Raw genomic sequence first — 11257 nt, 5'->3', positions numbered from 1 at the left:
AAAGAAACCAACACATTATTCTGAGAATAACAAAGAAGGACTAGTTGAACTAGAAACATCACCATTAGTAACCCCTAGAATCAAACCTAAATACTAATTACCAATGGCTGTTAACATCACACAAAAAAGATGTCCAGGCATATGTGCCCCCTGATAGGAGTATAGTGCAACCTATGGTGGATTTTGCCAAAATATAAGACCTCCATCTGAGTAAACCTCTATTAGAACTCAGTAGTGCAATGGACAGGACACAGAGAAGACTTTAATGTGTCACCAGGACCACTGAGACAGGGACCTTGTGGTTTCTTCAGCAACTAAATTACAAGGTAAAAACCAGTCAAGACTTTGTAAAGATCAATGGAGGGTGGAGGATTCGCTAAAGATGCTGAGATGCTGGGTTCCAGCCCAGTATTACAAAGCAAGCAAACAAGCAAAAACAGTCAGCCAGTTGATAATATTTGCTGTGTACGAACCTTCTATGGGCTTCAAGTCAAACAGTAGACTGTGAAAGGAAAGGAAATCAAACCAGGAAATGTGCACAGTTATTGGCATGCCTCATATCATGGAATTATTTAAGGATGACCATGGAATTGTGACGCTTCTTGACTAATGCTTAGAGACAGGGGCTGGAGAGATGGCTCGGAGATTAAGAGCAGTATCTGCTCTGTTTAAGGACCCAGGTTTGATTCCCAGCACCCACATGGTGGCTCACAAACATCTGTAAATCTAGTCCGAAGGGATCTGAAGCTGCCTTTTGAGTCCCAAGGGCACCATGCTTACATGTGGCTCTTAGACATGCATGCTGGCAACACCCATACACATAAAAAGTATGGTATAGGAGGTCCTTCTTTCTATGTATTGCTTGTATTGGTTAATGAATAAAGAAACTGCCTTGGCCTGATAAGGCAGAATTTAGGTAGGTGGAGAAGACAGAACTAAATTCTGGGAGGAGGAAAAAAAGTCAGAGAGACGCCATAGATCCCCAAGAGACAGAAGCTGGGAATTTTCCCCAATAAGCCACTGCTACGTGGCAATACACAGATTAATAGAAATGGGTTAAACTAATATGTAAGAATTAACCAATAAGAAGTTAGAGTTAATGAGCCAAGCGATGATTTAATTAATACATTTCTATGTGGTTATTTCGGGGCTAAGCTAGCCAAGCGGCCAGGACAAACAAGCAGCCCACTCCTTGCAACAATTGGCGCCCACCTGGACAACAATTCTCACCCTTCCCCTTCCTCCCTTTTTTTCTTTCTCCTCTCTTTCTTCACCTTCTCTTTTCTCTCCTCCCCCTTCCTCTATGATTCCCTCCCTCCTTTCTCTTTTGGACAGTCTTAGTGTTCAGTCCAAGCGGATGTCAAGCTCCCAGTCCTTCTGGCCCCACCTTGTACCACCATGACTGACTTGACAATTGATTTCTTCCCTCACCCCAGTCCACAGAAGGAAAAAGCCAGTCTCCTATCTCTTTAGAAAACTTAATTGACATCGTTCTTCATTGTCCTAAGTGTGCTCTATTTCCTTCTCTTGCGATCCAGTTTGTAATGTTTGACTGATTTCATAATCAATAAGTGCAATAACATAAGAAGCAATGCTTGCTTTCTATTTCTATGGAATTGTTACCCTACCTTTTTAAAGAGCCGTCCGACTCAGTCAGTATCAATGTATTATTTCCTATAGGAAGAATTCACAGCTGAAAGACTAAGATAGCCTGGGAAGTGAAGATTTTTTAGGGAAGGTCAGATGGAATCCATTTGCTAATCAAACCTTATTGCTTTTGAGTCATGGCTGCTGTGCTAGGTGCATGTAGGTGAGTAGACTTGGGCTCTGCTCTCAGGTGATATTCAGTAGGAGAGAGGAGTCAACAGGGAATATCTGTCAGGAAGACAAATGTGGCCCCTGCCCTAACCCTGGTAAGCCAGACAGGTACACAGAAAACATCAGTGCCATTGGGTCAGTGCTCTCAGATATGAACGCTGGATATGGTGGATGGCCACAATTAGAAACAGTTGGCTCAACCCAAAAGCTCAAGGAAAGCTGCTTGGAAGAAATGCAGCTTAGACTCATTCCCAAGGCAGTGGCTAGGCAGTGAGAAAATCAGCAATAGCCATGGGAAGAGAGGGCTACATATGCAGGGCTTGAGCGTACGCAGCAGCTCTCATGTGTACTCCAACATAGTCTTACTGTATGGTGTGTAAATATAACCTACTTATATGTCCATAAACACCTTGGGGCAAAAATTTTATTTCCATCTCTTCCTGTCTTCAGAATCATTGAGACACAGTAGGTGTTCAGAGTGCTTATTGTACTTCATGCAATATGGATTACATTATATGGATTCTGGGTAAAGAGAAGTAGGCACAGATGATGGCCACACAGGTTCAGAGGGCAGACCAATGTGACTGGAACAAGAGAAGCCTAATTGTTGTCGCCGGTGTTGTTTTTGAATGAACGGTGTTGTTTTTGAATGAACGCTGTTGTCTGTGCTCCTGGGCTTATGAAAGTCTCTTTTGTTTCCTCGCAGAGTGAAGAGTTCCACATTTATACCCAGTACTGCACCAACTACCCAAGGTATGGCTTGGAAAGGGGTGGAGTCTTCCTCTCTTTGTTCTGCTTCAAGTCATTAGATGCAATGTCAGGCACTGTATGCCTGGCACTGTGCTGAAGACCGGGGAAATGCAAAAATGTGGAGAACGGTCTGTGGGGATCTCAGATATTGTTTGGTGCCTTTTAGACTGGGAGGATCCATGGAGCTGGAGTGGGAAAAAAATCATGAGTAAGACCAGGAACATCACTGCACAGCTCCAAAGGAAGAGTGATATATCTGTGTTGTTGCATAGGGCTCTCTACTTCTCTGTTAACCTTTTATGATGTGTGCCTCATTTTGAAGATGTACTTGTGTAACATAACTGGGAAGAAAAGAAGTTCTGGTTTTGCTTGGTAAGCTTTATGAGTTTTCCAAGTTTTATAAAGTTCAGCAAGCACAAGCAGGGGTCCTGAACAGTCAGCATGAGGAATGGGGGCTTCCAGGCTCCAGGGGCTGTTGGCTTCATTTTGCTCGTTTCTAAGATTGGAGATCGGAGAGCAGTTCAAGGAGCAGCCTGGACAATGTACAGATTGCTGAGTAAGAGCCAAAGACAAGGCTACGTGTAGCTCTAGGCATTTCTCTTCCCTCCCCAAGACATTTATTGGGTGTTTGAGTCCTCAGCAGTATTAAAAGCTATAAAAGCAAATGCTAAGTTAAGCATGCACAGTGATGCAGAGATTCTGGGGGATTAAAGGTACGCAGGACACCCACCCCAGTGCTAGAAACCCAATAGAGTCTTACCAAGTGCAAATCCATCACCACCCTTTCCTTCTTCCCATTTTATGGATGACCCTGCTGAGAGACCCATGACAAACTGACTCCACAGGGTCCTGTAGCTGACAAATGGCCCAGTGAGGATGTCAACCAAGTTCCTCCAGTCTCAGACCCACCACGGTATCTTCATAAAGTTCTGGAGCTTTCTGTGAAGTCATGATCAACAGGCTCTTGCAGCCCAGCCAGAAAGAGGGCTGGGGTGACTTGCACACTCTTGGTCAATCTTGGCACAGTCGTCCACAGGAATACAGTATCCGTAGAATCCTCGTGGCTGCCGAGGGAAGGAAGGGCAAACACCCCTAACCTGCAACCCAGGAGTTGCCTAAAAGGCTAGTGTGTAGTAACTAGCCTGAAGTTCAGAATTACTTTTAACCACCACTTCTCATTGTAAAGATTTAGTCTTCTGTAAACAGTGTTCAGGATGTGACACCATGGTTATTCATTTAGATGGACAGCTGTACTTACCCCAGGTTTCTCTTAAAACAAAAACCCCACATGCATATTCAAGCATTTGCCATAATTCAGGTCTATAGACTCACCCATACTTTGCAAGGTTACACTTAAGCATTTTTTTCTCTGATACAAAATGAACTATGGGATGTATCAACTAAATCTCATGGTCCGTAAGCCAAAACGCCATGCAGCAGAAAAACCATAGAGTCAGCCCCCAGCCTGTCCACAAAAGTTCTTCCCAAGCAAAAGGGGAAGCTGTTCAAACTGACAAATCAGTGAGGTACTGGGGCTGATGGTCAAAGGGGCTGGCTCTGGAGGTCTGTTTGTGTTCATATTGCTGTGAACATACCATCCAAAGATGCAACCTCAATATGGAAACTTTCCAAATCAAAGCTTCAGAAGGCTCTTCTGGCTTACTGATGAAATCCTCCGCTTTGCCATCATGGGCTGTTTTGGGATCCTGGGAAAGTGAGCTCATGCGTGCAAGAAGGATTTTCAGAGCCTGTCATTCATGCTGCAATCTTCCGTGCTCAGGGCAGAGCTGCAGAAACTAGGACCCAGCATTCCTGTTTTCAAGCAGCTCGTATGCTTTGGAGGGGCAGAACCCGATTGCACATACCAATGAAATAGTATAATAAGGGTGATTAAATACCCAAGTGGGAATTAATATGGTATGAACTTGGTAACATGCAATGGAAGCTAAAGACATGTAAAGTAACAGGAAATAACCCCAGTGGGGATAGTTAAGGACACTTTCCTGGAGATTGTGTGTTTTGATTTTGAGTCTGCCTTTAAAGAAATGTCCCATGTTAACAGAGGGACATTCTCAATGAAGAAGGCATGTCCAATTCTTGTCCAGTGTGTGACTTTCATATCTACAAAGAAATATTTCCATGCCTGTCTCCTGGCAGTTTGCCTGGATACTTGATGTTCCCATGTCCCTGTCTTAGCAAGTCAAGAGTGCCAAGATTTTTTCTCCCCACTTGAGACCCAGGCTGGTGGTTCTAAATGTGGCAGGCACACCTTGGCAGGTGACTTCTTCCTTCATGCCAATCACACCCCAGTGATTTCACTGTGGAGAGGGACAGGAAGGTCCCTCCCTCCTTCCCCAGGGGACAAACACAAAGGAGGTCATGCAATTGTCCTCAGATGCCTGCCCTATTCCTGAGATCTCCGGGCACCTGGAGTGTCCTGTGCCCTGATTTGCAGTAGATTCCGGTCTTGAGCAAGAGTAGGGCCATCAGTCAACCACCAGGCTCCTGAGCAGCTGCACCTGATTCCAGAAGGCTTCAGAGAAATGCCCAGGTCACACAATGAGGACTTTAAAATTCAGGACTCAAGGGAGAAATAAATCCATTTAAGCTGATCTTTTCTAAAGCAGATAGCACAAAGGGATTGTAACAGGTTAATTACAAGACTTTCCACGGAGTCTTATTTTATTGTTTGACTCCCTCTGACTGTCTCAATTAATCCTGGAAACATGCCAGAGACTTGGGGAAGAAAAGAATAAAATGATTCCCACCTGCATCCAGGTTATACCGTAACATCAGGATTTTAATTTGCGCATGTGTGTGATGTAGGATTCTATCAACTAGCTTGATGTGGAAGGGATAATCATTGTTAGAACTGTTGCATTAAGATGCGTTGGAGCTACATATTACTTTGGGAACTTCAGAAGGGATTCTAGCCCCCTCTTCTATTATCCTGCAGTGGCATATCAAGAAAGAGGAAAAGACTGACGGTAAAGGGGGCAGCTAGTCAGAGTTCCTTTGAGAAAATTCAACTCCTAGAAAGTGGTATGGTAGGCACATTTCACAAGCCATCTGAGGCGGGTGACAAGTGTCCTAATAGGAGACAAAGTCTGTGCTAAATAAAGGAACTGTTTTGTCTTAAACCAGGGATGCTGTGCCTTATAACCTAGCCTGTGGGAACTGGGTCCAGATGTGCACCATGAGAACTGTACAAAGACATCTGGATGGGGCACGTGTAGGGGCTAACATTCAAAACAAATGTCTCTTGTCAAGCTACAGTGTCCTGGCATGGGACTGTGTGTTCTTGGAGCCCAAACCCATGGTTCTATGCCACTGAGTTCAGTTCCCTTTTCTAGTTCAACCCATGCAAAGGGACACCTTTCTCTGACTTGCTCCAAGGGATTCTAGCCAGGAGCTACCTCTGTGGCTACCCTGCCCAGTTTAGGATAGTTCCACCAAGACTGTCATTTAAACCTCAAACACCCATGTAAAACACGACATCCTCATGACAAAATGCATGTGCTTCTCTTGCAGGTCTGTGGCCGTGCTCACTGAGTGCATGAGGAACAAGATACTGGCCAAGTTCTTCCGGGAGCGCCAGGAAACTCTGAAACACTCACTGCCCCTGGGGTCTTATCTCTTAAAACCAGTTCAGCGGATTCTCAAATATCATCTTCTTTTACATGTAAGTCTCGGCCCTTGCTATAACTCTTGCCAAGGGATGGGGACTTGGGGTGTGTCTATTAAGTTGGGGCGGGGGGCGATGCCAGAAAATGTTGTGGTCATATGGAAACGTTTTCTACACTCATGCTTCACAACTGCTTTAAGGAATTAGAGATGCTTGTGTGCTAGGGCTACAGCCCCATCGACAACAGCCAAGCTGAAGGATTAATTGGAACTTGGATAGTGATAGGGCTAAGGAATGCCTTGTGCTGGACAGGGTCAGTTTCAGGCAGGAAGCTAGCAGCTCAATGAAAAACAGATTCCTCTTCCTGTTTTGCCCTATTTCCATTAGACCCAATTGAGTAGGCAGCTGGGAGGGAAAACTTTCCTAGACTGGCCCTCGTGTGAGAGAAAAGAGAAAGTGCTTGAGACGGGGCGGACAGATGAACAGTGCCATCTCTGAGTAGGGGCTTAGCCTCACTTCCGGCTATTGACCCTTCCTGGTGGTTTCTACTACTTGTATAATAGTCAAGAAGGCTTTGGAAATGAGATGGATGTCCCTCTCAGATTCACCTCTCATATTCTCTAGTGAAGTCTGTAAAGATGGAGAAAATTCTATTGATGATCATTTGCGTTCTACAAGTAGGATTTGCTTAGTTTTGCAGTGGAGGGCAGCAGAACAGTGGGCTTGAGGAGCAGAACCCTGAGGCAAGTCTGTCTGCCTCCAGATCTTGTAAGGTGCCATGTTCACTGTGGCTCATAGACATTCAATAAAAATGAAATACTGTTTGTATTCTGCTAGTCTGTATACCAGATTAAGAATCTTTTCCTAGAGGGATTTTAGAGGTAGAGACAGGAAGATCAAGATGTTGGTGGTGTTCTCAGCTAGACAGAGGGTTAGGAGCCTGCCTGTGCTACATAAGACTTTCCTTCAACCAACCAACCAATCAATCAAAAAATAAGTAAAAATTTAAGTAAAGGGATTTTAATCCAGAGCTCTGTTTTATCAGCCTGCCTGGTATCTCTCCCACCCAGCTACTAATCAAGCCCAACCCAGTCTCGCTTCCAAGATCAGACAAGATCAGGCGTGTTCAGGGTGGCGTGACCATTGACCATGTGTGATGTCTCTTTTGAAATGAGTCTGTTTCTAACTGGGGCAATCATTTCTGGTTTGCTGAGTTCACATATGTAAAATTTTACCAGAAAAAATGTCTTTGTCTACTTGCTTAAGTAGCTCTTCCTTGGAGAATCATCTGTTGTCTTATGAAGGCACACTGGAAATAGTTCCTTAATTCTTACACCAATCCTAATGACCAGCTAGATTTAGGGGGGTAAACTTGCTAAGTCAGTGTCCAGACCATTCTTGAAAAAAAAAAGAATAACACCTTCCCAGAATACATCTCTGCTAAACTATGTTAATATGACATATAAGACATCAGTCTCCTAGAGAATCAGAAAGCCACCAATCAACAGAAATCCAAGGTCTCAGCTCCCCTGAGCAATCAAGATCCTTACAAAAACTTAATTGACATTTATAAATGACTACGAATGAAGGAATAAGGAAAGAATGGTAGCTGAATTAATCCCAAATTATCTTCTTGTTGCCTTTGAGGTGTTTTTGCTTTTACACGTAGCTTAGAATATCCCTCCAGAATTCACGTCACATCAGAGTTGAGCCATACGTGTGCACCCTCACAGGAACAAACCGTGAACCTAGAGAAGCCGTTTGTTTCATTGACTATGTGGAGGGGAAGGGTAAAAATCTAATAACAAACTTCTTTTTTTAGGAAATAGAAAATCACCTTGACAAGGACACCGAAGGCTATGATGTTGTGCTCGATGCTATAGACACGATGCAGCGAGTGGCCTGGCACATCAATGACATGAAGCGGAAGCATGAACATGCTGTCCGCTTGCAGGTGAGCCAGGCAGCAGTTCCCAGCAAGTGCTCCAATGCATCGCTCTTTCCAGATCACATGTTCAGGCTGCATCAGGAGTGCCCCTCACTTACAATCCTCACCCCAGTCCTCCCTGAAGACAATATTGACCATTGATTAGAGTGGCTACATAGTGATGAGGGAGGCCACTCAGACCCAAAATAAACACACAGAAACTATATTATTTGCAATACTGTTAGGTCAATAGCTTAAACCTCTTTCTAGCTAGCTCCTGTATCTTAAATTAACCCATTTCTGTTAATCTGTGTATTGCCACGTGGCTATGGCTTACTGGCAAGGTTCTGGCGCATCTGTCTCCTGTGGTAGCTACATGGCATCTCACTGACTCTGCCTTCTTTCTCCCAGCATTCAGTTTAGGTTTCCTGCCTAGCTCTACTCTGCCCTATCACAGGCCAAAGCAGCTTCTTTATTCATTAACCAATAAAAACAACACATATACAGAAGGACTTCCCACATCAACATAGGACAAAGTTTATCACTTTTAAGCTAATTGGTTTTGTTATCTCTTCTTTGATGACCCCGATTAAATATGAGTCTCCCAAGGCTTTATCTGATATCATTACAAGTCAATTACAATTCTTGCTAAGCAAATTTTCTCCAAACTATTTAAGGAATTTAAAGTTCATATTCCTCTCTCACTAGTTTATACAAAACCGTGACATACAGTGTTAGGGAGATATAGGGCAAGTGACCCATTGGGGAGAATAGAGGCTGAAGCAGCTCCTTTGCATTTCACTTAAGACATGAATCTCAAGCACATTATTTTAGTCTCTTCAGGTTTAAAACGTGACAGTCAGGTGACAGGTTTGCTAAGGTTCGTTCAGTACCAATATTATAAGCCCTGAATTCTCAGGAACTTTTCCACCCCCACAGAAACTTTTAGTTATGTCCTAGACTCCTCAAAAAATGAGCCACTTAAAAAACAAAGAGCTGGGGAGAAGGTTCAGTGGCTAAAAGCATTTGCCACTCTTGCAGGGGATTCAGGTTCAATTCCCAGAATCCACACAGATGGAGGCTCACAAATATCCGTAACAATTCCAGGGATCTGACACCCTCTTATGGCTCCATGAGTATCTGGCTCACACATGATGTACATACGGACATAGATGCAGGCAAAACACTCATACATAAATCTTAAAAAAAAAAAAAAAGCATTTGGCCCAGGAGCTAGTTCTAAACTCATGAACCCTCCAAGTGACCCTGAAAGATGAAGAGTGAAGCCACAGCTGACCCACCACGGGAAAGAATGTGTTCTTCTTGTAGGTCAGAAGAAAAGGTTAGATCGCTCCTGTAGGCAACCAGAGTTTGGTGTGACATCACTGTCAAAAGTCAGAAGTGACAGCATTTTATTCTCCCAGGCTGTGTTTATTCTTTTTCCAGCATTAACAAAGAGTTTAATCATTCAAGTGTTTTTTGACAAATGTAATATCAGACATCTTTTATTAGCTAAATGGCTAATTTTTCATTCTGTGTCAGTGTGCATGGCATTCTGAAGGTGCTGCTAAATCAGACCCTAGCGTTACTCCATATCTACCACTTCTGTCTGTAGCCAGCAAAAGTTATCTTGCTTATGTGATTGGTTGTTTGGTAGTAAGATGAACCCAGGGGTTTGTACAAACTCCACAAATATTCTACTACTGGGCTACAACCCCATCTTCCCAATGAAGATGGGCACCATCTTGTGGCTTTTCTTAATTAAGTAGGACTTGTGGCTATTTATAGTTTTCAAGGTAATGAAATCAGCTTCCCTAAAATTTTGTCGTGTAACAAATCCTAAAGAAGTGTCCATTGTATCACCTATTCATATTCTCTAAGTTCTGTTGAAAGTGCTAAGACGGAGTGGCCAAGGTGTGTCCATTTCCTTTCTAGACAGATGAACTTAAAGTTGGGAAAGTCCTGAGAAAATGTCCATGGTTTTACCCAGGCTTCAGTTGTGAGTTACTAATGTATGGTATAGACTCAGTTTCTAGAGCATTCTCAAGTTGAAGACTGAAGGTTTTTTAATTCAAAGAGAAGAGAATGAAAGGTTAGAGAAGGATGCTATCTACGAAGGCACCACCCTTTTGAAAGGTATAGTTACTGAAACCAGCCATAATGCTGGATCATTAAAGTATGACAACAAGCAATTGGTAGTTCAGTAATTCAATTTATTTCGGGTTAACACTTGACTGATATAGCCTTGCCCCATAAACAGTGATTTATGTCAGTCACCGTCCTTGAGGTTCAGTGACGGGCCACTGGGTCTGCGATGCCTTGCCGGCTGCCTAGTGTTTAATCTGGGGGGAATTTCCTTTTTCTTAGGAGATCCAGAGCTTGCTAACTAACTGGAAGGGGCCAGACCTCACCAGCTTTGGGGAGCTGGTACTTGAGGGGACCTTCCGCATCCAGAGGGCCAAGAATGAGAGAACTCTCTTCCTCCTGGACAAGCTGCTTCTCATCACAAAGAAGAGAGACGACACCTTCACATACAAAGCTGACATCCCGGTGGGTCCTCGCAGGGTGGCAGGCAAGGCCTGGGGGTGGGGTGGCTTGTTGCGTGCCCGGTGCACCTCACATACTGTGTTCTCTGCTGCAGTGTGGCAACCTCATGCTTGTGGAGGTCATAACAAAGGAGCCGCTCAGCTTCAGTGTCTTTGACTACAAGAACCCCAAGATGCAGCACACAGTCCAGGTAACAGGCCAGTCACTCCTGGGTCCCCACATGGGAGAGGTGCGCAGGGCCCAGCCACCATCTCTGCATTACCTCACAGCTCACTGCTTAAATCTCCTCTGTAGGCCAAATCCCAGCAAGACAAACGCCTCTGGGTTCTGCACCTGAAGAGATTGATTCTGGAGAACCACGCGGCAAAGATCCCAGCTAAGGTGAGAGAGAGAGGTCAGTCAGAACACAACACACAGTACACAAGGTGGCTTCTGAAAGGGCCCAGGCCCTAGCCAGGGGTCTGTCTGACAGGAAACAAAGCCCAGCTTCAAAACAGAACCTGTAATCCTAGCAATCAGGAGTCTGAGGCGGAAGGATGGCCAAGCAAAATCCTGTCCACAAGGTTGAACTTTGACATATGAGTGTGTGT

General features: G+C 44.2%; 1 protein-coding gene across 1 annotated transcript in view; it reads left to right on the top strand.

The window, feature by feature from the left end:
- Positions 1-11257, top strand: part of Plekhg1 (pleckstrin homology and RhoGEF domain containing G1) — a 93172-nt gene that overhangs the window by 56207 nt on the left and 25708 nt on the right. Inside the window, exons 5-10 of the mRNA XM_005363440.3 lie at positions 2525-2571; positions 6100-6250; positions 8016-8147; positions 10488-10670; positions 10762-10857; positions 10962-11048. Coding sequence (XP_005363497.2) covers positions 2525-2571; positions 6100-6250; positions 8016-8147; positions 10488-10670; positions 10762-10857; positions 10962-11048 — 696 coding nt within the window. The remainder of the gene's footprint in view (positions 1-2524; positions 2572-6099; positions 6251-8015; positions 8148-10487; positions 10671-10761; positions 10858-10961; positions 11049-11257) is intronic.

Source organism: Microtus ochrogaster, linkage group LG9 (assembly GCF_000317375.1).
Source record: "Microtus ochrogaster isolate Prairie Vole_2 linkage group LG9, MicOch1.0, whole genome shotgun sequence".
In the NCBI taxonomy this organism is placed as follows: Eukaryota; Metazoa; Chordata; class Mammalia; order Rodentia; family Cricetidae; genus Microtus; species Microtus ochrogaster.
Note: the sequence above shows the minus strand (reverse complement) of the source record. Positions and strands in the feature narration are given on the sequence as shown.